The sequence below is a fragment of the Armigeres subalbatus genome, chromosome 2 (assembly GCF_024139115.2).
Source record: "Armigeres subalbatus isolate Guangzhou_Male chromosome 2, GZ_Asu_2, whole genome shotgun sequence".
Lineage (NCBI taxonomy): Eukaryota > Metazoa > Arthropoda > Insecta > Diptera > Culicidae > Armigeres > Armigeres subalbatus.
The window spans coordinates 196,605,023-196,632,778 of NC_085140.1; the positions used below are offsets into that span (position 1 = coordinate 196,605,023).

At 41.1% G+C, this 27,756-nt stretch overlaps 1 protein-coding gene across 8 annotated transcripts in view; it reads left to right on the forward strand.

Annotated features, from left to right (window-relative positions):
* The window catches only part of LOC134211461 (uncharacterized), a 161,467-nt gene that overhangs the window by 72,831 nt on the left and 60,880 nt on the right, over window positions 1-27,756 (forward strand). For 6 of the 8 annotated variants that reach the window (XM_062688336.1, XM_062688332.1, XM_062688331.1 and 3 more), the window contains exons 9-10: window positions 7,212-8,053; window positions 8,636-9,363. In XM_062688336.1, coding sequence (XP_062544320.1) covers window positions 7,212-8,053; window positions 8,636-9,363 — 1,570 coding nt within the window. Of the gene's footprint in view, window positions 1-7,211; window positions 8,054-8,635; window positions 9,364-9,439; window positions 9,750-20,097; window positions 20,124-27,756 lie in introns of those variants that run through there. The other 2 variants (XM_062688337.1, XM_062688338.1) reach the window with 2 other exon arrangements.

The window sequence follows — 27,756 nt, forward strand, 5'->3', positions numbered from 1 at the left end:
TATTGAACAAAATACCTTGAAATATATAAAATGCTCCGTAAACATTTGAAAAGTGTACCGTAAAAACGAAAAAAATGTACCGTAAACAATTGAAAATGCTCCTTAGAAAATTTTGTAAGCGCAGATTTCGACAATTTCGAGTTCCTCAAGCCGTGGGTGGTTATAAGAGATATTCAAGTTACAAGATAAAAATTGTCGCTGTCGTGGCTGTCCGGAACATCTTTTGCTGGGGAGGATAGGGTGCTAAATGTCAATGAAGGAAAAATACAAATAATTTGACAGTTCGGTACCCAACATGTTTCGGACAGCAGAGCAAAAAGAACCGAAGCGACAAGATTTATCTTGTAACTAAGATATCTTTTGTGGTTATGCAGGGAAATTTATTTGCATTAAAAATATGCTATGTGATTTTAATGAAATTCGTATCGTCAAGCATGTTTATGCGATGTGCAGTTGTATGGGACGTCTGTTTGTCTATGAGCAGTCTGGTGCACAATTTCTTCAACAATGCTTTGAATTGCTTGTAGGCTAAGATTACAGTTTTGTATAAGTTTATGGATGATTTCATTTTTTTTACGGAGCACTGTTTTTAGTTTATGGAGCATTTTCTCAGGTTAAGGAGCATTTTTTATTGGTTTAAGGGGTATTTCTTCTTTTTAGGGAGCATTTTCCTTAGTTTTCGGAGCATTTTTCTGTTGAATAGGGTTACCAAGGAAAACAATCAGCTTCATACTCCAGGGGCTATACAATGGTGCATAAGATTCTACTTTATGACAGCCAATTTCAAGGAATTTTTTCAACTATTTCACAATAATTCTTATATCAATATACAGCGCAATTATCATTAGTTAAATAGCAAATCTTTGTTTTTCTAAGGAGCATTTTCAATTGTTTACGGTACATTTTTTTCGTTTCTACGGAACACTTTTCAAATGTTTACGGAGCATTTTATATATTCCAAGGTAATTTGTTCAATAATTTGAGGAAAAATGATCAGATTTTTTAAGGAGCATTTTTCAATTGTTTAAGGATAATCATGATTGTTCCATGATGCATTTACCATTTTCCCGTAGCAGTGCCAGTAGCTTGGCAGTGGGCTCTGTTAAACCTCTATAAAAAGCTGCATGTGTCCACAAGCAGGCCCTATCAAAGCGACCGTGTGCCGCTCAAAACGTACAGGAGCCCAAGGAGTGCCAATTGGCACATCAGGATCAATGCCAGCGTGATCCTGATTACGGCATTATGGCCGCGTGTTTACGAACCTAGTCGTGGATATCGTAATATTGTGAAAGCGAGGGCTGGATATTCGACTCTCTTAGTAGAGCCGGGTGACGCTGACTCAAAACGGCAAGTGGGCTAATGGCTAAGCTGTCTTCCGTCCCCTAAAACCGTGGCGGTCCTTGTAGCACGCTGTCCAATCCTGCTTTGTCTGCTGGGTGGGAGTAGGCTCAGATGCCCTTTCCTGACTTGCGCTGATCTGGCTCTGAACTAGTAAGTGTCAAACCTTGCATGGCCTCCCTGCACGCAGTAAGGCATGCAAAGATAACCATGGGATCATTAAAGGCGACTACTCCAGTAGAATTCGACGGTAGCCAAATGGGGGACCCATTTACAATGAGTGAAGCAAAATAAAATAATTCTTTTGACAATGCCTTGAGCATGGAGGTGGTAGACCCCTTTGCCTCCCAGGGAGGCGGAGACCCAAACAACCACACATCGCATAAGAATGTACGATTGAAATCGTTTACTTGGAAATAAAACTAAAATCGTTTACCGATCCAAATTTCATCAAAATCTCATATTTCATCACAGTAGGCTATTTTGCGATTTTATTCCAGCTTCATATGTTTACATCGCATATTCCTGCAAACAAACCCAACTGAAATCGGATTTTCTGTCAAACAGAGTTTGTTATCACAAACTACATCGCAATGTATAACGAACAAACTCGTATACAAATCGTGCATATCGCATACATTACCGTGCAACGTCGGATAAGAAATACATATGTATCGCCTTCACTTTTGTACGCAAAAAGCGTTTTCGCAACTGGTAAGCGATTAAATTTGTGCTCATAGGCATCGCATAATAGAAAAACAATTCCATTATGCATGCATTCTGGTTGTCTGGGGAGCGGAGTGACGAAGGCTGCAACGATGATATCATCCAGTTCGCGAACGCAAGGCAGAACATCAGTAAGGAACTGAAACAGAACCTTTGGATGCTCCGCCAGGTTGTTCGAGTCGCAAGACAAGAACAGGGGTGGCATTGTGCATCTCGATTCGAACAAAATTCTATCGAGTCGAACATGTTTGGCATTACGGCTTTCGATTCGATCTCGAAAACGACTCATCGTTCGAGTATGCTCGAGGAGGTACAAGAATAACGAGATGTTTTGGCATTATGGATACTCGATAGTACACTGGAAAACGACTCAAGTCGAATGAAAAACGCTCGTCACCTTTATAGCTTTCGAATGTTGTTCGAGAGTCATTTCTTGCTGAAAGTTTCATATTATATTTAATATTATTTCTCTACAAATGTTTCATTATTGTATTTTGAAGGAAAGAATGTCATTGGTATACCTACTTTTAAAGTTCCCAGAAAATATGCTATCTCTACTTACCCCGAAATCCGCGTAAACACGACTTCAACTAAAATCGTTTTTTTCGTTGCACCCGCTCAATAAATAATATTGCTTTGACTATAGTCATTGAGCACAATTTGCTTGTTTATAAATTAACTGCCAATTTATACCCTGAAGGATGCCACGCAGATGAATTCAGATTACTCTTATTCTCTCTGTTTACTTACATTGCGCTGAAGGTTGTCTTTCGGAGACAGCTATCTCTTATTCTCTCTGTTTACATTTCGTTTGACAGAACATGCTCGATTGAGCTAGTACAGCACCATTCGAAATCTTATACTGCGACTGAATGAAGTCGAACGAAATACATAATGCCGCAATTTTTTCGAAACGAATGCAAAAACGTACGAATCGAGTGATTCGGGTAGCGGGAAGAGAGAGGGCCGACAAAGGTGCTCAAACCGACGCCTTCTCCCAACCATGGCCCAAAAGGCGATTGATTTTGCCTTGACGGCCGGCGAAGGCGCTCAGAGCAAAGCCAAACACCGTGCGACCATAAAGGCCAAACGTCGTCTGGACGGAGCAGATGGGGTGTAGAGGAACCCGAAGGGCGTCGACCCGAGAAGGCGACTTCTCGGCCCAAAAAGGCGAAAGACACCAATCAGGTGCAAGTCGCCGGATCGAAATGAGGTCGTTGGGGGCGGAAGCGAACCTCCAGTGCAAGCAACTAGACTAGATGCGGACGACGTCGTCTCTGCCGTCAGAGACCAGTGCGGTACAGAGGTCGACAAGACCGTCGCAGTCGGTCTCGGAGTCGAGGACTGATGTCGCCCTCCTGTCCGACCCGTACAACGTCCATGTCGATAACGGCAATTGGGTCTAGGATGAAACCCGATCCAAGAGGTAGTACACTCCTCTGCTGAGGGTGTCGCGATAGCGAAGGTCAATGGTGTGTTCTATTGTAGCTTCTATGTCCCACCAAGGTGGCCATTAGAACAGTTCAACCTGATGATCGATAGGCTATCGTCTGACCTAGTCGATCGTAAGCCGGTCGTCATAGCAGGAGATTTTAACGCTTGGACAGTGGAGTGGAGTGGCGTTACTGGAGGCGCTAGTGAAGCTCGACGCAGTGCTAGTCAATTATGGTTCCACTAGCACGTTCAGAAGGAACGGGGTCGAGTCATGAATTGCCGTTATACGTTTCCCGAGCAACACACATGTTGTAAATCAGTTGATGATACTCATATATGACCAAATTTGAGTTATTGCAACCAAATCAACGTGAATCCAGACTTGGACTGGAGGGTGGACGAGGGTTACACCCATAGTGATCATCTAGCAATTCGCTTTAAGATCAACTATGGCGTGCAACATCCGAGATCCGGAGATCCCTGTCAGGTCCGTGGGTGGAGAACCAATAACTTCTACAGCGAAGTTTTCACCGCGGCCCTGGGACTGGAAGCCAACACTGAAGGTCTAAGTGGGAATGCGATGGTAGCTGTCCTATCACGCGCGTGTGACGCCCGGTATACTGGTGGAGTCCCGAGATTGCGGCCCTTCGATTTACCTGCCTCAAATCTAGAAGAAGGATGCAACGTGCCCGCACCGAGGATGAAAGAGCGGACCACCGTGAAGTGTTTTGAGCTGCGAAACTGGCCTTTAACAAGACCATCAAGAGCAGACAGAGAGCGTGTTTCGACGACCTATGCGAAGGAGCCAACGCGAATGCGTGGAGTGACGCCTACAGGATAGTGATGGCCAAGACCAAAGGGAGCTCTTCACCCCCCGAACGAGGATTATCGAGGTACTCTTCCCGTCCCGAGCTACAAGTCCCTGGCCTCCTGCACCGCAAGGCAATATGGGTGCGGCCGAAATGGTGGCTCCAGTGACGAACGAAGAGTTACTCGCGGTGGCTAAGTCCCTGGTAACGAACAAAGCTCCAGGGTCTGATGGAGTTCCGAACAGCGCTCTCAAGGCAGCAATCATAGCGAACCCGAACATTTTCAGGCTAGCTATGTAAAGATGCCTAGATGAGTGTAGATTCCCCGAAAGATGGAAAAGACAGAAACTGGTGTTGTTGCCGAAGACCGGGAAGCCGTGTACCGTGTACTATTATACGATACCGATGCCGGTCAGAAAAGTGTATTACCGCAGGAGTTCCACAAGGTTCAATTCTGGGCCCGGTATTATGGATCCTTATGTATGACAGGATTTTGAAGCTAAAGTTCCCTCCTGGTGTTAAGATCGTCAGACAACAACGAGCGGAAAAGTCTAGCACATTTTCAGGCACTTAAACTTAATTTACTCGCCACATGTTGCATTCGACGCAGAATCCTGTCCCATTATTTCCTATTGAAAATTTTTCAGATTGGACTATGGGCTCAGAAGCTATGGCCAAAATACTTTTTTTAGACAACAACGGGTGGAAAAGTCTAGCCCATTTTTCAGGCACTTACACTTAACCGATTTGCTTGTAACAAGTTGCATTCGATGCATATTGGTATTGGGGCACACTTTGCGATTGCGATAATCGAACAACGTCACGAAACTATGATAGACTTTGATTTTTAACATCTCAGCCGTTTTGCCTTTCTCAGTAGAATGGCAGATTCATCAATTGTTGACCTGTGTTTCCTTGCTATATCGGTTATCAAGCCCAGTAAACGACAATAAGGGGGGTGGGGGTGTTTTTGTGCATTTTTTCTACTAGCAAGTTTTATAATTGTTCTTTTATTAAAATGTAAAAATTTGCCTTGGATTTTGATCTCGTAATTTATGATTTAAAAAAACAAAACACATTAATCCACCTAACGGCGATGGTGTCTTCCTCGTTCGTTCAAAAGGGTTGAGAAATATATAAGGAAGTCTAATATAACACTAATAGGTGGATAGGTCTTATTTTTCAACTTGTTGCAAGCAAATCGGATGACCATAAGTGCCAGAAAAGAGAATTCCCACACAGGTTTTGAAATTAGTATTTTGGCCATAACTTCCGATACCATAGTCCGATCCGGCCAATTTTCAATAAAAAAATGGGAAAGTATCTCGCGTCGAAAAAAATGAGTGAGAATTTTTACGTGATTTTCATGTAAGAAATTGTATTCTGTCCATAACTTCGGCCAATTTTCAATAGGAAATGATGGGACAATATTTTGCGTCGAATGAAACCTATTGCAAGCAAATCGGTTAAGAGCAAGTGCCTAAAAAATGAGAGAGATTTGTTTGCGTACACACATACACACACAGACATCACTTCAATTCGTCGAGCTGAGTCGATTGGTACCTATTACTATGGGTCTCCGGGCCTCCTATAAAATGTTTGTTTTTGGAGCGAACATATAGCCTCTACGTATACTTTGTATACGAGAAAGGCAAAAAGGTTCATTGTTCATCCCTTGTGGCTTGTTGGCTCCTCCAAAAGCATCCCCACGTTTGGCCACAGTCGTCACCAGCCCCCATTGCAGCAACATAATCACGCTCAAGTACACCACAGATTTTGTCTCTTTCTAAAGTGCCAAAAGGGTGAATAAAATTATGACTTGGTAGTCCATACATTGTAGCCAGTTTCGTATTGATTGTTTCATATTGACTATTGTTGACCAGATCATGAAGAGTTAATACGTGTTTAAGGACAAGCCTCCCGAAATTCAAAACCAATTCCATACAAGTTTTCGACGGTACCGCAATCAATATGAAAGCAACGCACAACTGTCAATTTTATTATTTCATGCATGCTGCGACGCTTAGTGCGGTGCCCTTAAAAACGAGTGAAATTATTTTTGGATTCCGGGTGGCTGGTCCTTAAACCCTTTCAACTTTTACTGACTTTTACTTTAAGCTGATTTGTAGCATATAAGTTATCAGTTGTATGCTGGCAGCGTTGAGAAGGAAACACCGCTGTTTCCGATTATGGCTTTTATCATAATTTATAAACAGGTAGTATCATGAATGTATATAACATGAAATTCGCCTTTTCAAAAAGCACAACAGTGCGAAATTTATAATCAAACAAAATAAACAGATATCAACGCAATGTGGTGGGGAAAATAAAATATGAAGATAGATACTCATTTGCAGGCTATGCAGAATTCGCTTTCAATTGATATATGATGTATACTAGTACCATTTTGGGAGTGTTCATTAGTACCAATAAATATAAAATAAAATACAAATCCATAAAACGGAGTAATCTCTTCACAACAACTGATCTTTCCATGATTATGTTATCTCATTTTATTGTTTCAGTCATTTGTTTGACATTTTTCCAAAGAGTCCATAGTTTTAAACCCCCAACTATTTAAAAAATCAAAAATATAAAATTAAAAAGTGCTGCGCATGTGAACCGGCATGAAAAATTATCCTGATGTTGGTAAAAAATCATTTAAAAAGAATGCTGTGGTACAATGTTAGCTTCAATTTTTAAGAATAGTTACAAAATTTTAATTTTTTGGGAAAGTTGCCGGCAAATAAGTTCTACAATCGATAAAGTCACGAAAAATTTTGACGGAAAACGTTAATTGAATGTAAGGTAAAATATATATGTCCCAAAAAATATAAAGAAAAACTCGTCTTACAACGACTAAAAACATCTTCATTTTTGCCGTCCTTTCCAATAAAAACGCAGTTTCTCCTAAACACTCAAGCATCCACCATGACCAACCTACAGAGCGATTTCAGCGCAATCGAATCCCTCGCCCACCAGCAAGCCGACCTTTTGCAGGATCGAATTCAAAGCCCTCCTAATGGTACCCGCACAAGTGCCACTCGTTCGCCCATCGGCAACAACAAAGCATCAAACCCCATCATCACCATCATCGATAATCACCATTGCAATTATCGGCACCCTTCCGGCGCAATCCCATCGTCAAGCCGTACCTCCTGCTCCTCCTCTCCGCTCGCCGTAGCTGCCGATGACTGCCACCGCAACTACGACAACAGAAATCAGCAGCCTTTTTCCAGCCCTAGTTGGCAGCGGCAATCATCAAACTCCGATAGCACCAGCACACGGGGAAAGCCCGATGCACGCAATGATGATGCTGTTGCGGCGGTGGCGGCAACGACGGCGGCGGGAAAACTCAGGAAGCAAAGGCGTCATTATAGGTTCAAAAATAACGCTGAAAAAGAAAGTGACGACGGTAATGATGCTAACGACTTGGCATCACAGCCCCCATCCCCGTCTTTCCGGTCGATGACACTATCGTTGGCACTAGAGGCGACAAAGCCACTCGATGACTGCAACGGCATTGGTGGTTCCACCGCCGCAACTTCTGCCACATTCCAACGTAACCCAGATGATATTCCTGGTGGCGGCGATGGGGCTGATGCAGTTGCTCCCACCAGGAGAGGTGCAAAAACCAGGACATATTTCAACTCAGCACCCCCCGCATTGCTGCCGCCATCTGTGGCGCCCGAACCTTTGAGCTCATCCAAATCCTTGTCGTCGGCTGGGGGATTTGCAAGAATCAGGTAAGTAGGATAATGTAATGATCCACTACTGATATTTTTTGACTATGATTGAGAAAAGTTTCGTTTTATTCACCGATGGTCTGCGGCACATTAAAAATTTCTGTTTGCTCTTTTGGGACTTTAGGTTAGTGTTAGAAATTAAAATATGAGTACGGCCATCTGGGAAAAAATCATCGAAGCTCACTCCGATTGAAAATAACAATATCTGACGTAATTCGATTAGAAATAGTAGTTTTTTGTGTGGACATTTTCGCTCTTTATAAACTGTTGCGATATTTTACATCGTCATTGCAGGTGTTGCTAAATTGGTGTTTGCACGTCGCTCGCTAATACAAATACAAATAAGTTCCATTTTGTAATAAAATAGTTGTTTGCCCATAACATTAACAACTTAAAGTGGATCTTTTCAATGCCATGCTTTTTAACTGCTCTCAAACCTACAATTCAACACACAAAGAGTCCAGAAATCCACTCAAGTACGATTGTCAACTTTCTGCACGATTGCGATAAACTGCTAAGACATTTTTTCAACGGCACTCATCCCCTCTTCAACGATATTTTTTCCTTCCTATCTCTCATCAGATCAGTCAGGCGCCCACTTTTGATTGATTCTGATTGTGAGCAATCTGTACTGGAGCAGGAACCGCCCTTCAACAGCACCGGCGCAGAACCCATGCGAACCCCGCATGCCATCATCGACTGCCCAATGGCTCCTTCTGGAAAAAGATATCCCCATAGACAAGGAGGCCCGGTTGTAACGAGAAGCTATGCTTCGAGTTCTACGACCGATGACAAACATGGTTCCAGCGAACTACGAATTGGTTTCAGTAAGACTAATAATAATTGCGCTAGTCTTGGATACCAACGACCGGAACAACAACAACAACATCAACAACTACCGCCGCCGGGGCTAGGGCACCTAATGGCATCGGTAGTTGCCGGTGAACCTTCGTCTCCTTCGAGCACCAAAAGCAAAAAGGACAACGACGATGACAACAGAGCCACCGTGGAAGAAAAATACCCAAGGGATTATGGTGATAAATTTGAGCGCCGTGAAAGTTGCCTGCCCCAGTTGTCGCTGTCGTCGGGAAAGGAGCTTTGCCAAAATCGCCCGATAATAGGTCAGATTAGACAGGAGCACAGTGCCAGTGCCGATGCCGGTGGTGCTCAGGCAACGAACGGAACTAAGACAGAAGCTCAACTCGAACGGGATGCGGCGAAGGTGCCAGCGGAAGGAAGGAAAGCCATCTCTGTCGCTAACGAGTCCGCATCCGCCCCGCAGCGAACGGAGGAGTTTTCTATTGACTTTGGTAAGTGATGTAAATTTATTTCAATCGGGAAAAGCTGCACTACTGTACCCAAATACCCCAAATACATACCCATCAGCTGGAGGCGACTATGACGGAGGGCAGAGGTGTAAGGCGGAGACATAGCTTCCCGCATCTAATTAGCTAATTTCTGCAGGCAGCTGGTGCCGGTACACCGGAATGCTCTATTTATCTGGAAGGGATTTACACGGACGGAGGATTTTGTCAATAATGTGGGCTGACAGGGATTGCGATTTTCCGGGGAAAAACTTTTCCACATCCGGTAATTGAAGTTTCACTTGGCAGCACGGCACAAACAGCGGTATACAAAAGTTAATGGGATGTTGGGCTTATCGTGGATTTTGGCTGCTTGGTGCTATAATTGAGCTTTTCGTCGGAAGCAATGTAGAAGGTACAATGGCTGAATGGGTTTTCTAGAAATCTCTTCTAATGACCAAACTATATGACGGTTGACGTTAGAACGATGAAGTTTACGCGTTCGGCTATTACGAATTTGAAAGGACTTTCTCGCATTGCATATCTGTAAGGTTAATATGTGTTTCCTTGTGTGTGGCTTGAACCAGTATGGAATAACCGAAATTTTTCCTGGGCCACCTTCTTATTCCGTGCTTTTTGCCTGATGCTATCGACAAAATTTTATACAAATCGATCAACGTTTGAGTGATGCTACACTTATTGGCGATACCACTGTTCAAAATCTGTCACGCCGATGATTTATAATTTCTCATTCCGCTTTAATTTTATAGGAGTCAATATTATTCAATAGCGTTATATTACAATGCTGAATTAATAACACTGGACGATAAAATCTGATGCTCATGTGTTGCATTTGTAGTTCTCGACCTCTGGTGGGATTCAGATTAATTGGTCTATCAGACGTAGTTGACTTTGTAGACACTTGATCCAAATTACAGAACAATTTGGCGAACCTCGAACATCTGCATCATACGAATTAGAACCGTATATAACACACAAGGGCTTTAGAGGCTTGCATTAACATGCTGGTTTGATTTCCGTTATGACGTTCTTCTGAATCTGTAAATTTTTCTCACATTGAAATTTGTAACTCGAAATGTTGTTGACACGGCAAATGCTGGGTAAAGCGTACCATTGGTACTTCGCGTACCTGAAGGAATAAAATAGACCCCATTTTGCGGTCCTTAGCCTCTTACCCAGCAACTCCTATCCCTACCTCCTCGTGGCGCTGGCCGGGATACGAGGATTTGCAAATCTGATCGAGCGTCTGTTCCCCATGTTATGGGCGGCAGATCATCGTCCGAGTGCCAGCGAGGGACTCTAAACTAAACTGTGCACACCACACACTTAAATAATTTTACGGATATCGGTGAATTTTGCTTCAATTCACCGAAATCTCAACAGCAGATTTGTTCGGTAATTATTTCATAAAATTTTCGGTGAGTTTTCCTTTGTTCAACTGTCAAAAGCACCGAAAATCTTTGAAATTATTCACCGAACAGTTCTGCTGTTGAGATTTCGGTGAAATTGCACATAAATCTGCGATTGATTTTAAGTGTGCATGTTGCATTGTGTCAGCATCGAGAAGGCAGCTCCTTCAACGCGATGTAGGTAGCGCAACCCTGGTAAGGTAGCCTACCGAAGATTCTACAGTGACCAAGAAAGGCAAAAGTAGAGCAAACGGATTGATTCAACGGCAACGAATAAAGGACAACGATTGGAAAGTCGGATCTTGGAACGTGAGAACTTTTAATGAACCCGCACGTGTAGGGCTCCTGGCTCATGAGCTGCAGAAGGTTAGCGTGAGTGTGACAGCAATCCAGCAATACGGTGGCCCAGAACTGGAGAATGTGAATTCCGGGCGGTGGATCCCATAGCGAACACTTCATTCAAGTACCACATCTACTATGGCGGCGGTGACAGAGCAGAACGAGGAGTTGGCTTCATAATGATCGGGAAGCAGATGAAGCGCGTTATCCGGTGGAACCCGATAAGCGACCGCATTTGCGTGTTGAGAATGAAGGGCAAATTCTTCACCCTAGCAGCACACATGTTCCACGTGGGTTACTGCAACTTGTATGTAACCAGATTCAGTCACAATCAAGTTGCTGCAACCATTTTTGTCTTACTTGTGTTGCTCGGGCAACTACAGCCTGATCAGCATCTATGCCCCAACGAATGATAAGCCTGATGACGTGAAAGATGAGTTCTATGAGAGCCTTGATAAGGCCTACGGAGAGTGCCTAACACACGATGTAAAGATTGGCATCGGGGATGGAAATGCGCAGATCAGAAGAGAAAGTTTCTTTCGCCCTGTCATTGGTACAGAAAGCCTTCATTCCGCTGCCAACGATAATGGTTTGCGACTTGTAACCTTTGCTGCTGCTAGAGGGATGACAATAAGCAGTACCTACGCACGTAAGAATATCCGCAAACACACCTGACAACACCCGAGAGGAGACACTTGCTCTCTGATAGACCACGTGCTGGTCGGCGGACGACATTTCTCGGATGTTATAGATGTAAGGTCCTTCAGAGGTCTGAACATCGACTCGGATCACTATCTTGTAGTTGCAAAAATATCGGGCACGACTTTCCAGTATCACGAATTCGCAAAACAACAGAACGATGCGTTTCAATATCCAACGCTTGTCAGTTGAAGGAGTTGCTGAACAGTACCACCAGAAGCTGGAGAGCGGATAGAAAATACCACCGGATCTGGCGACGTCAACAGATTGTGGGAAAATATCCACGAAACTGTGACTAAAGCAGCGCAGGCAGTATTAGGCACTGCACAGCGACGCCAACGAAATGGTTGATTTGATAAGGAGTGCCAGCGAGTGACGGACAAGAAAAATGTTGCTAGGAGTCGAATGCTAGTGGCTCGTACCCGTTCCAACAGAGAGCGATACAGTGTAGCAAGGGCAGAAAAGAAACGAATCCACCTCAGAAAAAAAGGCAACACGAAGAGAGTGTGATAGCTGAAGCGCAGAAGAACATGGATAGAAACGATATGCGGAGATTTTACGCAACTGTCAATGGCACGCGGCATAAGACTGCGTCAATGCCCGCCATGTGCAATGACCGAGAGGGGAATTTGCTGACAGACAAGACTGTGGTGGCAGCCAGGTGGAAGGAGCACTTCGAACATTTGTTGAACGGTGAAAATGAAGGTGTATTAAGGAGCAGGACGGACATAGTCGGCGATGATCTGTGGAACCACCAACGCTGGACGAGATAAAGAAGGCTCTAAGCGAGCCTTAAAGTGTAAAAGTGTAAAGTGTAAACAGTAACGTTGCTGGGAAGGGCGAGATCCCGGTTGAGCTTCTCAAACACGGAAGTGAGCAGCTGCATCAATCAATCCACCACATTATCCAGAAAATATGGGAGGATGAAGAACTGCCTGCCGGCTGGTTGGATGGCCTCATATGCCCAATCTATAAGAAAGGGCACAGACTAGAGTGTGCCAATTACAGAGGGATCACCCTTCTGAACTCGGCGTACAAAATCCTGTTGCGTATCCTGTTTAACAGCCGGCGAATACCAGGCAGGTTTTCGTGAGGGCCGATCAACGACGGATCAAATGTTTAGCCTGCGAATGATCCTTGATAAATTCCGGGAGTACAACTTGCAGACTCACCATCTGTTCATTGATTTTAAAGCAGCGTACGATTCAGTGAAGAGAAATGAGCTGTGACAGATAATGTCCGAACATGGTTTTCCGGCGAAACTGATTAGACTGATACGTGCAACGCTGGATGGCTCGAAATCAAGTATTCGGATTGCAGACGAAGTGTCAACCTCGTTTGTGACCTTAGGGCGCTATTAGGAGATCTGGCGTGCAGAGGAACGGCACTATCATTACACGGTCGCATATGCTCCTGGGCTTTGCGGACGACATCGACCTTATTGGAATCGATGGCAGAGCAGTAGTGGAGGCTTTTGTCCCACTGAAGAGGGAGACGGCAAGGATAGGCTAAACCATTAACTCTACCAAGACGAAAATTGATTCGTTTTTCCTAGCCGCAGCTGATTCAAATTACGATGTAATTGTGCTTACTGAAGCTTGGCTCGATGATAGTATCCTCTCAACTCAATTGTTCGACAATTCATACACCGTTTTTAGACAGACCGTAACGTCAGAAATAGTCGAAAGACACGTGGCGGAGGAGTATTGATTGCGGTTTCCTCAAGATTTTGCTCTTTTGTTGATCCGATTCCCGTAAGCGATTTACTGGAACAGTTGTGGGTGAGACTGAAAATCAACAATCGTTTGGTCAGCATTGGTGTTATTTATCTACCGCCTGATCGTAGGAGCGATCTGATGCTTATCCAGAAACATGTAGAATCTGTGGATTCCATCATGTCTAGCTTGAACCAACACGATTTAGTCCTTCAATTTGGCGATTACAATCAACCAGAATTGCAATGGATTCCCGCTGAGGATGGCGGACTTAAAATTGACCCGAGCAATTCTCGCTTAACTCCAGCAGGTTGTGCATTGCAAGATGCATTCAGTTTTCATGGGTTCACCCAAGTTAACTCAATTAAGAACTCCAACTCCCGTATTCTGGATCTAATTCTAGTAAATGATGCTACATTATCGGCATGCAATACATGTGCATCAGCTGAGTCACTCGTCCATGCTGACACTGCTCATCCTGCTATAGATGTAGCTGTTACTTTGTCTTTGCCACCAAGTTTTGAAGATACTTCGGTCCGTCAGTACGATTTCCGGCGTGCTGACTACGATCTGCTTAGTGAAGCACTATCGGCGGCCGATTGGGGTTTTTTGAACTCTCATCAAAATGTTGATTATATGGTGCAACATTTCAATAATGAAATTATGCGAGTGGTTCAAGAACATGTTCCGGTCCAACGTGCCCCTGCGAAACCACCTTGGAGTAACGGCCTCCTACGCAAACTTAAACGTCGCAGACGATCTGCGCTTCGTCTATACAGGCGTAACCGCTCTCTACATCTGAAGTGCTGCTTTGTATTAGCCAGCAATAAGTATAAAACGTACAACCGTCTTTTGTATAATCGATACATTGAACGTACACAAAGGAATCTTCGATTGCACCCTAAACGATTCTGGTCGTTCGTTCGAACGAAACGCAAGGAGGATGGATTGCCGTCATCTATGTATCTTGGAGCTATCTCTGTCGATACTCTTGCTCCAAAATGTGAACTGTTTGCTGATCACTTCGAACGTTCCTTCTCACTTGCGCAAGCTACATCATCTCAGACAGAAGCAGCAATTAACGATACTCCCATGGTTAGTTTCGAGTTCAACATATTTGATATCAATGACGATCATAAAGAAAATGCGCTGCGCAAACTCATTCGGTATCGCCTGGCCCGGATGGGATTCCGTCGACTTTGCTGAAGAAATGCACTACGCTTTGCGCTTTGCGTACGATCAATGGATGCTGGATTTCAAGTGGATGCTGTATATACGGATTTCAAGGCCGCCTTCGATCGTGTTGATCATAGGATACTTCTGCGTAAACTGCAGAAACTCGGTGTATCTATTGGACTCATCAATTGGTTTGAATCGTACTTGACGGGAAGATCAATGAAAGTAAGACTAGGTGCAGCGCATTCCAGGACTATCGCAATCACGTCAGGTGTTCCACAAGGGAGTAATTTGGGTCCTCTCTTATTTTCCCTGTTCATCAACGATGCTGCTCTTGTAGTGCCTAGAGGAAAACGCATCTTCTACGCTGATGATATGAAAATTTATTCCGTCATCAAAAACATTGGAGATTGTCTGGAGCTACAGAATCTGTTGACCTTATTTGAAGAATGGAGCAAGCGAAACCTTCTCGAGCTTTGTGTGGCCAAATGTAGTACAATATCGTATACCAGGAAAAGACAGCCGATTCTATTCAATTATTCTTTGGTCGGACATACTTTGGAACGCCTCAACATAGTTAAAGATCTCGGAGTTTTGTTGGATTCTGAACTATCGTTCCGCCCTCATTATGAAGATGTGATAGCTCGCGCAAATAGACAGCTTGGTTTTATCCTGAGGCTTGCTGATGGGTTTCGTGACCCGCTGTGTTTGAAATCCCTCTATTGTGCTCTTGTACGCTCTTTACTGGAGTCAAAAGTACTTGTCTGGTGTCCTTACAACAGAATTTAGATTGACCGTTTTGAAGCTATTCATCGGAAATTTGTTCGCAATACTCTTCGATGGCTATCCTGGAGAAATGCTACGAACCTGATGCACACTTTTGGGCATCGAAACAATAGAGAAGAGAGGGTTTAATATGCAAGCCATTGTCGTCGCAAAGATCCTTGCCCAATGAATCAAATGTAAATGTGCAGAGCGATCACTTAGACGTCGTCAGTTCCTTCAATTGAGTGCAAGAAACAGCCGCTATGGACAATTAGAGCCGATAAGATTCATGATGTCGACTTTTAATCTCTTCTTCGACCGCTACGACATTGATGTCAATGCAGCTGATTTCGGACGCCGATTAAGCAACCACATCCGTGAATAATGATTGTACATTATGTGTTAGTTTTAAGCGATTAGAGTACCTTGAATGTATTTTATTTATTAACTAGACTAATTTTTGTTATTTTAATGTGTTCTATTTGTAATACTGTATGCTAAAAAAAAGATGCAGGGTTTTTATGCCAATTTTTGGGCTTTTCCCTACCAGAGTACTTCATAGAGACAGATATAGTCAAATGAAGATATAGGGGAAACTGGGGTAATATGCACCCCCGGGGCAAAACGACCCTTTGGAATTTTTGAGTACATTTTCGGCAGTTTTTTGAGAGTATTTACTACAGCGCATGTAGTTCGGATCTCGAACTACCAGTCTAGCAGTAAAGATTTTTGGAAATACCTCTGGAACACCGCTAAAAATACCAAAAGGTCGTTTTGCCCCGGGGGTGCATATTACCCCAGTTTACCCTACAAGAAAATAAATAAATAAATAAGACAAAGTACATGGTGGCAGGTAGAGATAGGGGAAGACCTAGTGGTGTTGGTGCAGAGGTAGTGCTTGATGGGGATGAGTTTAAAGTTGTTGAAGAATTTGTTTACCTTGGAATGCTTGTGACATGTGACAATGACGTTTCATGTGAAGTGCAAAGACGTATTGTTGCTGTGAATAGAGCCTTTTACGGATTACGTAACCAGCTTATGTTCCGCAATATGCAGACGGAAGCGAAATTTGTTCTACATAAAACTCTGATTCAACCACTGGCCCTTTATGGACATGAAGCATGGACATTAAAAGAGGCGGACTGGAGAGCTTTCGGGGTTTTCGAGCGAAAAGTGCTGCGTCAAATACAATCCTTCTTCTTCTTATTGCCATTACATCCCCCACTGGGACATTGCCGCCTCGCTACTTAGTGTTCATTCAGCACTTCCATAGTTAATAACCGCGAGGTTTCTAAGCCAAGTTATCATTTTTGCATTCGTATATCATGAGGCTAACACGATGATACTTTAATGTCCAGGGATGTTGAGATAATCTCCAAACCGAAACCATCCACCCTCAGCATGGTCTTGCTTTACATCCGCGCATCCGCCAGGGTAAGAAGGGCCCCGAATGCAACACATTTCATGTTTGAACTCTGAAGCGCGTTCCAATTTCAGCGTTATTTCTACTGTACACAATATCAGCAATATAAAAAGTGCTGAAATATTATTTTGGACTAATATTCGTCAAATTTTGGGAGAGCATCTATCTCATTGTTCCCGCCGGTTCACACTGCAGAACTTTTTTTTTTTTATTTTATTTTTATTTTCGAGTTTTGTAATAGTTAGAGGTGTTAAAAATATGGGTTCTTTGGCAAAGTTGACCTTAATTAAGTCAAATTCGACTGCGAGTTCATTTGAGAAATAAAGTCACAGCATTTAGATGTATCAACGAATTAAAGTGAAATAATTTTGCATTTATCAAGCTTACATTTTGTATTTCAGTCCCTGACAGTTTCATGACAATCTGTTAATAGACTTATTTTTGAAGAATATTTCTAAGTAATGCCATTTGATTCCGTACACCCTTAGTTCACAGGTATTTGTTCGTTAACTTTTGTTAACTTTCCAACCTTCAGAAGAATAGATTAATAGATAGAATTCGATACCTTTGCGTCACGATAATGCATCACATTAGCAAAATCCATCCGTTGGTTTGGTTTAGACCGGGACATTCAGCTATTGTATTATAACATAGATTCGAACAAGTACCTTCAATATTCAACGTGCTTTATTACCGTGTATTTTTTCAAACAACAGTGTAGACCTGCAATGCATACCTGGAAAGATTCAAAAGAAAAAAAGAAATTCATTATAGATAGCAATAAAATATTTCATAATACTACTCCCAGGTTTTTTTACACGGTTTTGTCAATTAAAACCTTTAGTGTTAATGAAACAATAAGTGAATGAAAAAAATCACAAAAAATCAAAGAAAATTCAAATGACATTCAAAAAGCTGTGAAAGTTCATGTTAACCGAGAAATTAATGAAATCCAACCGCGTAAAAAACCTGGGTGTACTACAGTTCCTTATAAACCACTTAGTTTAAGTTATACGGTCATGTCTTTTACACACCCCTTAGGATTATGAAGCTTTATATGTATCCACCAGCAAGTTTTCTTCCGCATTATGAGAAAGAAAAGCTTGAAATAACTCTTTCCTGTGAATATAGTGGCCAGTGATTTGAAATTGGTATCTAAAGCCCTTTCAACTTTCTCTTGTGTAACGTGGTGGTCCAGAACAGGATCGAATTCTATCTATAATAAGGCGTATTTCCAATCACTAACAGCTTCTATAACAGTAACCAAACATTAAACAACAGTCTGTATCATGCGAGAAGATTCCAATTCAGTGCTGATGCCACCATCACGGCGAGCGCCACCAATGACTGGGCCACTACTGAGGCTTAAGGTCACTCCTGACGGAGTCCAAGATTAAAAGTGCTCGCGTTTTCGGGGGCACACCACTCGATTCAGAGGCGGCGCACAACTGTCATTTTTGTTAATTTAGCTTTGCTGCGTCGCAGCATGCGTGAAATAATAAAAATGACAGTTGTGCGTTGCTTCCTTATCGAGTGGTGTGCCCCCGAAAACGCGAGCACTTTTTGATTCCGTCAGGAGTGACCTTAAGTTTCTCACAGCCACCACTTCATCTGCTCTCCTAAAAGTATTGGTCAAACCAAAGGTTTGAGCCCAATCCGTAATTTTTACGAATTTGATGTCTCTTTCTTGAATAAGAAAGGTTGAATCACATATTTTAACAGTGTCTGGCGATATATCATATTTCTATTATTCAGTTTCGTTAATTGTTTCCGATATTTGTATCAACGCAAAGAGAGCTCACTGATAACTCCTTTTTCAATACCTTAACAATACCTTTCAACTGGAACTATGTCTGCTTTTCAACTTAATATAAAAGACCGTAATCCTTCCCCAAAACTTGCGAGCCAAAACTCCTCAGAAACTCTAAAATATAATGTACCATGCGCCTCCACCCACATGCTGCTATTGTAGTTGGGAGAAATCTGTTAGAAATGCGCCGGGTGGGGAATATGCTCTATCACTTTTTTTTTCTTAACAACCCAAATTTTGTCGTAAAATTGATAGTGGCTGAAGCCAATTAACATTTGTAAGACCTCACTTGTAAAAACTTGGTCAAACTATCGTCATTAAAAATTTTAAAAATGTAGTTTTGGTTCGTTTTGATGCAATTTTGGCGTTCGTTTTTTTCTTACAATACAATCGATGATTTTTTTGAGATACAAGAAAATCCTTTCCTTTATTAGCTTGGGAAATTGATTAACGTGAAGAATAGGGCTCACACTGATCTTGTGCAGAAGCTTGTGGAAATTTCAATGAAATAAGTTGGCATATTTTGATTATCATTTTCGGGTGGCGCGTATTACCCATCATCGTTTATTTTTCAAATAAAATTATTGTATGAGAAATAATTCATAGAATAAAATGTTATTTTTTTCAAATCTTTTGATTTTCCATTAAAATTTTTGGAAATGTCTTTTCAATTCTAAAATATGTTTTCTGAAAATCATCGTCAAATTGAGAGGTTTGCTTAGAGAACGCATATTGACCATATTTTCCTTTGTTTGTCGATACAGTTAAACTTTGAAAACAGATACAGATAAGCATTTCCTTATTACCTCTTCTCTGCCGTAATCTGAAAAAGTGACGTATACGCCATTTTCCAAAAATGGTGTTAACGAGTACTACTCATCGAGCTCTTTAACAGAAAAATGGAAAACATGCATGTTGTAAAATGGCGATTACGTCACTTTTCCAGATTACGGCAGTTCTCCTCTATTATACATGATAATGCAGCTCCTCATTAACACTATAAAGGTTCTCCCAAACACTCGCGACGCGACAATTGCGACGTGATTCTAACGCTTGGTGACTGCGATTCTGTCGCCGTTGGTATGGAAGCGAAAATGGAACATTGCCTGCAGCAACCCAACGATAGAATCGCGGCGACTCGTTGTCGCCGTCGTGGCGATGAAATCGCTTAGGTCGTTTGGTGCTTTTATTCTCAACACACTGTATTTGATAATTTACCCTCCCGCAGAACAAACAGAATCGATTTACGGTTGACGAAAACATTTCTCAATTAAATACAGTTCACTATGTGGCATCGTTTTACCACAATAAAACAATAAGAAACATTCCAGATTTTTTTCTCTTCTCTAAACGGATAGTTTCAATTTACATCATCAATTACAGACAATCCATGAATGCAATCAATTTCAAATAAAAATCCACAAGAGATCCCACAACTGCAATCGGATAGCTCCAGTCGTGCCACAATTTCCAGCTGAGATATTCCCCGCGGGGGATCAAGGTAAATCCAATCTCGGCACCAATTTATTATCCCCCCGAAGGCAGCCTAGATACAAGACCTCGAACTCTCCCCCGGCGCGGGGGAGGCAAATAGGTAATCCTCAAAATAGATCACTCACTCGTTACACACAGTTGGGATCTGGTGTTGTAGGCGACTAGTGACTACATAGCAAGTGCGGTAAGCGAAAGCGAAAAAAAATTCGCTGCTCAACAAGACAGGGGCGACCACACCGACGCTACGGTGGTGACTACGAGAAAAGAAGCTTCCCGGCTGACTGGCTGCCTGCGGTGAGCAAGATAAACCGCGCGCTGCAATAAAATATTGGTTCACCTTGATTCAGTTCATGTAAAATCGATTTATTTTCCATAGTGAACGTAAACTCACTTAACTTTATTTTTCTACCGTTCTTACACGTGAGATGAACGGAGTTGTTTTGTTACTGAAAAGCAGATAATCTACATAGTTTGAGCAGCGTTTCTATTCATCTGAAACATAAAATTGTTTATTTTTTTATATTATTAATTTATTTAACTCTATCGTCAGTATTAACTGTACAGGCTAGTTTGGAACCTAAATGTTAATTAAAATAGCCTTAACCTAGTATTAAATTGCATTCTGTTACAATTTGAATCGGACTAATTACTTTTATTTTGCCCAAACGTGAAAAAGTGTCGGACAAACTGAAGTCAAGACATCCTCTTCAAGGTTCTCTACTGAACATCACATTTGCTGGTCTCTCTTCCGGCATACGCATTACTTGTTCAGCCCACCGTAATCTGTGGAATTTTATCAGCCTGCCTATGTGTGCATTTTTGTACACTTGGTTCAACTCGTGATTCATGCGTCTGTGCCATTCAGCATTTTCCACCACTCCGCCAAAGATTGAGCGCAATAGTTTCCCCTTGAACACTCCGAGCATTCGATAGACTGCTTCTCTTAACGTCCATGCTTCATTACCGTACAGGGTGATTGGACAAATCAACGATGTGCACAGAGCTATTTTTTCAGTCTTCAGTATCGTTTTCCATTAAATTACGCTCCACCCATTTAATTACGTAATGCTCACTGAGACAACCCCTCATCCTATTGCCAAATTGTTGTTATTGTTGTTTTTTTTCTACGTTTTGTCCCTATTTTAAGCAGGAAATTGTATTAATGCAAATTGTGTACCCGATTTAGATTTGTTACAATATTGTTATAATGATTCACTAACTCCCCCCCTTATGCCATAATAAGTTACGGTTGCTACCCCTTTAAGCGTTAGGTAATTTGTGCACAAAGCCTTAGACGACGAACTAACAATCCCCTTACTTTTACTTTACGCAAAACGATACTGAACATATGGTAATGCTAAAATCATCTTCCAAACTTAGACGTACATGTTCATGATAGAATTAGAGGCGAAAGTATAGGTTGGATAGTTCCGTTAGGATTCGGCAGACATGAAGAATATTTTTTAATAGAAGTGGATTTGAAAGCGGTCGGTGGGAAATATTTGTGATGGAATAAATCTCCCGACCTTCCTTCTGCCAAACTCCCATATGAAGATGGAGGGAAGAGTATCAGTGTAGAAGACCTTTTGTCGTTTCTACTTTTTATCTTTCGACCTTTTGTCCCTAATCCGTCGTCGATACCCGAACAGGAGAAATTGGCTCAATAATACCTAATTCTCCCTGGGCTTTGGATTATAATTCTCCACAAATATTGATATATTCTAGGAGAATTCTCGCTTAACTTTTCAAAAGGACCTAAGTGACATTTTTTTCATGAATTAATTTGAATAGCGCATTCAGCAGAACAACATGAAAGCTTTCGATTGCAGTACTCAAATTAATTCATGAAAAAAATGTTTCTTAGGTCCTTTTGAAAAGTTAAGCGAGAATTGTAATCTGTGCTGATAGGAGTCTACGAACTGGGGTTGGAATCTATTTGAATACACATGAAGAAAGTGGTGTAGATTATGGGAATTGAATTGTAAGTTCGTATACTCCTATTCGGTTTCCTCAATGACCGACAGGGTGCGTGCTACATGTCGCGGATAGAAGCTAAGGGAGGTGTGGTATAATTCGACTGAATTTATTGAATAAAGAGCCTTTTAATAGTCAGTCAATTGTGCTTAGCCTCCTATTGTGTTGTAACTGAATAATGTCAAAATAGATAATCGATACAGACACCTCCTTTCACAACAATCTATAATTCATTTGAATGTATTCAACATTGGCTCCGTAGCTTAATGTCCTATGCGACATAGTTTTGAAGATACTATTTAGCTGATCCAAGTCTAGCATCCTGTACTAGAGAGTTACTTTAGAAGAGACTTCTCATAATTTTATCGTAGTCAACGTTTATGTTAAAAATAAGTTATAAAATGAAGTGCTCATTATTTCCTGCTAGATCAGTTACAAGACAACGTGGACCACATTGAGGAAAAATTATTCAATAAATCGATATTATCGTCGAAAGGCCCAGCTAGGCTGTAACCAAATTAATCACTTATTATATAAATATCTAACAGAAATTAGAAAAATCAAGCTACTTAATTAAATCCGACTGATATTAAATATAACACTATACTAATTTGAGAATCCCATTTAAAAGAACCTCATAAATAATAAAATGACATTTACTAATATCCATTCTTTTCATTATTTTCCTCACTATCTAACCCGATCTCAACTATAATAAATTATGATGGAGCTTCGAAATTGAGAAGACTCGAGCCAACACCAAATGCAGCATGATCCTACTAATATCGTCAGAATCGGAAGAATCTGAAATCTGGTAAACACTTATTAAAGCTAATAAGTGGTAAGTAGATAGAAAGAATACATACATGGTAAGTGCAAATAACTTATAAATTTATCATATTTTTATTCCATTGCGTAAATGTATATATCATATGTGTTTACTTTGTAAATGATAACCGTACTTTGTTTATATATATATATATATATATATGCACATTTGTGAAAAACGTATATATGTTTCTGTGAGTGTGTGTGTATATTATATCAAAACAATAACCTAAAAATTGATTTAGGAAATAGGTGGAAAATTATGCTGAAGTGTTGTTTAGGATGGTTACTGAGAAGTGCAAAATATAGTTGATGTAAAAATTGATGTAGCGGTGTTGGCAATCATGGGTGAAGTGAATTAAGTGAATCGACTCATCATTAAACACACGACTGCAATATATGTTCAACAAAATCGTAAGCAGTGACTTATATACTTATTAATACTATGTTTGCACTACGGCCTGAATAACATGTTATTCAAATTATCGACAAAAGAAAGCTCATCAAGATAGCCGAATAACATGTTACAAGGCCCTAGTGTGAACATAGTATAAGTCGTGACGTGAATTTGGAAAGGTTGAACGGAATTATGAACAAAGATGGTGCCGACGATTTAGTAATTTGGTTTTGACCGTTTGGTGATTTTTCGGTGACTCTTTTCTGAGGCTGGTTTCCTGCTTAAGGGAGTTAAGATAGTGGAGAAGTTGTGAATGTGAAGAAAGAACGATACGGTGATAGTGACCGCAATAATTTTCGGTGATCATGATGACTATGTTAACATTAACGTAATGATAGTAGGTGAATATTATGCGTGATTTCATTGCTAATACTGAGTGAAATGATTCGTAGTGGCAGAAAAACTTATATACTTTTGTAAAGGTAAAGAAGAAGAAAAGAGTGATGTTGATATTAGTGATGGTAGTTTGACAATACTAAGTGCTAAGTGGTAAGATGGGGGTGGGCTGTTATACAAATCCTTGTTTTCATCAACACGGCCCATAACAGTGACCACATGAGCAACATCGCTTAGGAACGTCTGTGTGATGATGAAAAACGGGAGGCTCATAGAAGCCAATATGGGCGGGGTACAGTGTAGATTAATAGCAAGGGACAGCTGCCATTGTAACCACCACAAAAAAAAAAAATTATACCTAATTCTGTTATTGATACCATACTCTGTTATGAACTAGCCCTGCATAAGAAGTAAAATACCAAAGTGATAATACCAAAAATTCATATGCACAATACTTGAGCCATAACATACTCTGTTATTAAATTATATTTCAATACCAAATGCATAATTAATTATTGTTCATTTGGTATTGAAATACCTAAGCATGTTATGCCTCAAGTATTCTGCATATAAGTTTTTGGCATTATTTTTCAATATTTTACCTCTTATACAAGGCTACTTCATACTAATTTCTGTTATTGAGGTCATCACTCCTGCTCGGGCATAGAGCTCTTCTATATTTCGGGGTAATATACGCCTTAAGACAAGACGTCTTGTTAAACTAGTGCCGCAAAAAAATCACCGAGGGTGTCGGCGACTTCCGATGGATCCCAAATGTTATGACCATTCACATTTGGGGCTCTCCCTAGCCTAGCGGTAAGATGCGCGGCAATAAAGCAAGACCATGCTGAGGGTGGCTGGGTTCGATTCCCGGTGCCGGTCTAGTTAATTTTCGGTTTGGAAATTGTCTCGACTTCCCTGGGCATAAAATTGTCATCGTGTTAGCCTCATGATAAACGGGTGTCAGACCATAGGCCATGAGGCCGAAGACCATTAGGCCGAATGGCCATTAGAGCGAATGGTCATTAGGCCGAATGGTCATTGGGCCGAAAGAGAAGTGAGAAGTCAGTTCTTCCTTTTTCCTTCTCCATTCTTCTTTCTTCCTCCTTCGTTTATTTTAGTTTCTTCGTCCATCTTCCTTATTTCTTCCTTCTCTCTTCTTTCTTTCTTCTTCCTTCCTTCTTGTTTCTTCGTTCTTCCTTCTTTCATGCTTCTGTCTACCTTCTTTCTTTCTTCTTCTTTCTTCTTTCTTTCTTCCTTCTTTCTTCCTTCTTTCTTCCTTCTTTCCTCTTACGTTTTCCCTTCTTTCTTTCCTCTTTCATGCTTCTTTACCCCTTCTTTCTTCCTTCTTGCTTCTTTTTTTTCTTCCTTCTTTCTTCCTTCTTTCTTCCTTCTTTCTTCCTTCTTTCTTCCTTCTTTCTTCCTTCTTTCTTCCTTCTTTCTTCCTTCTTTCTTCCTTCTTTCTTCCTTCTTTCTTTCTTCTTTCTTTCTTCTTTCTTTCTTCCTTCTTTTTTCCTTCTTTCATCCTTCCTTCTTTCGTCCTTCTTTCTCCCTTCTTTCTTTCTTCCTTCTTTCTCCTTTCGTTCTTCCTTCTTCCTTCTTTCTTCCTTCTTTCATTCTTCCTTCTTTCTTCTTTTTCTCTTCCTTTTTTCTTCCTTTTTTCTTCCTTTTTTCTTCCTTCCTTCTTTCTTCTTTATTTTTGTCTTTCTTTCTTACTATTTTCTTCCTTCTTTCTTCCTTCTTTCTTCCTTTTTTCTTCCTTCTTTCCTTCTTTCTTCCTTCTTTCTTCCTTTTTTCTTCCTTCTTTCTCCTTTCTTTCTCCTTTCTTTCTTCCTTCTTTCTTCCTTCTTTCTTCCTTCTTTCTTCCTTCTTTCTTCCTTCTTTCTTCCTTCTTTCTTCCTTCTTTCTTCCTTCTTTCTTCCTTCTTTCTTCCTTCTTTCTTCCTTCTTTCTTCCTTCTTTCTTCCTTCTTTCTTCTTTCTTTCTTCCTTCTTTCTTCCTTCTTTCTTCCTTCTTTCTTCCTTCTTTCTTTCTTCTTTCTTCCTTCTTTCTTCCTTCTTTCTTCCTTCTTTCTTCCTTCTTTCTTCCTTCTTTCTTCCTTCTTTTTCTTCCTTTCTACCTTCTTTCTTCATTTTATCTTCTTTATTTTTTCCTTCATTTTTTTTCTTCCTTCTCTGTCCATTCTTTCTTTCATCTCTTTGCAGAAGTACGCAGAATTTTTGTGGAAATTCTACTGACCTTTCTCACAACATCACGTTGTAACTGCAGATAATTTTTCGTGAAAATACCAATGGTTACCTTAAATATTCTATAAATCCGCAGCAATCCATAGAATTTTTCATTAAAATAATGTTTTTGAACGGAGATACATTGTTTGGCAGAGAGTAATTTGTTATTTGGGTCAATATGTAATTTGACCAAACAAACTGCTTGGCACAAAGTTCTTTAGCCATTTGATCATTGATCTTGAAAGAAAACTTTCGAGTTTCTCGAAAGGAGGATTTCCAGCCTCTTGAAACAAGGCTTCACAGCCTTTTGAATGGAGGCTTCCCAGCCTTTTGGAAAAAGGCTTCTCAGCCTCTGGAGGAGGTTTCCTAGCCTCTTAAAAGAAGGCTTCCCAGCATCTTGAAAGAAGGCTTCCCAGCCTCTTGAAAGGAAGATTTCCAGCCTCTTGAAAGGACCCTAGCAACACACATGTTCCACATAGGTTACTGGAACTATTATGTGACGACCGGATTCAGTCCCAATCAAGTTGCTGCAACCTATTTTGTCTGACTTGTGCTGCTCGGGGAGGTTTCCAGCCTCTTGAAAGATTGCTTCAAAGCCTTTTAAATGGAGGCTTCTGGTTTAGCCGAATAGGTTATTTGGACGAAAATGCCGTTTGACCGAAAGATTGTTTAGCATTTTAGGACATTTTCGGGTCAATTCACTCTTTCCGCCAAAATACCCTTTCTACCAACGACATTTTCGGCCAAACGACCATTTAGACCAAACGGCCTTTTCAGCTAAATGACCTGTAAGGGAAAATAACTTTTTCGGCCAAAGAACTCTTTGGGCAAATGTTTCTTTCGGCTGTATGTTGCTTTCGGTCAAATGGCCAAATCATTTTCGAACTAATAACCGTTTTGGACAAACGTTCGAACTTTCAGCCAATCAACGGGGAGGGACAAATGAGCGGAGGCCACAAGGCCGAAAGGTGTTTGGCCGAAACCTATCTGGCCGAAAATCTCGTTTAGCCGAAATGGGCATACGGCCGAAAATATCGTTCGACCAAACTGGTCATTTGATCGAAAAATTCGTTTGGCCGAATAGGTTATTTAACCAAAAATACCGTTTGCCAAAATGGTCCTTTGGCCGAAATGGTCGTTCTGTAGAAAAACCATTTGACAAAAAAAAATCATTTTGCCAAACGGGTCGACATTTTTGACTATATTACCGGTTCAGCAAATGACATTTTCGGCCTATGACCAGTTCGGCCAAATTACATTTTCAATCAATTGGTCATTTTTGTCAAACGACCATTTCACTCGAACGGATTTTTTGGCCAGATAACTTATTCGGTCAAACTACCATTTCGGCCAAATGACTTGTTAGGGCAAACGCCTTGGCACATGAAATTTTCAGCCAAACCGTGTTTGATTTAATAACCGCTTCGCTCGTACATTCATTTGGGCCAAATTAATTTTTCGCCAGATGACTTTTGGCTTAATGGTTTTCCATTGGAAGATTTTCAGTCAATCGACCCTTCCTCCTATTTAATATTTTTTGGTAGAATTGCCAAAAAGATTCCTTCAAAAAACCTTTGGAATTCCGAAAAACGTTCGGTTCAAACTCGGGTTCAAATACCGAAGTTTCCGTAAAAATCAAATTACACGCAGAAATTCTTTAGAGTTTTAGTGCAATTCCCGTGGAAATTCCAAAGAATGTTTCACAGAAATTTCAGAAAAAAAAAAT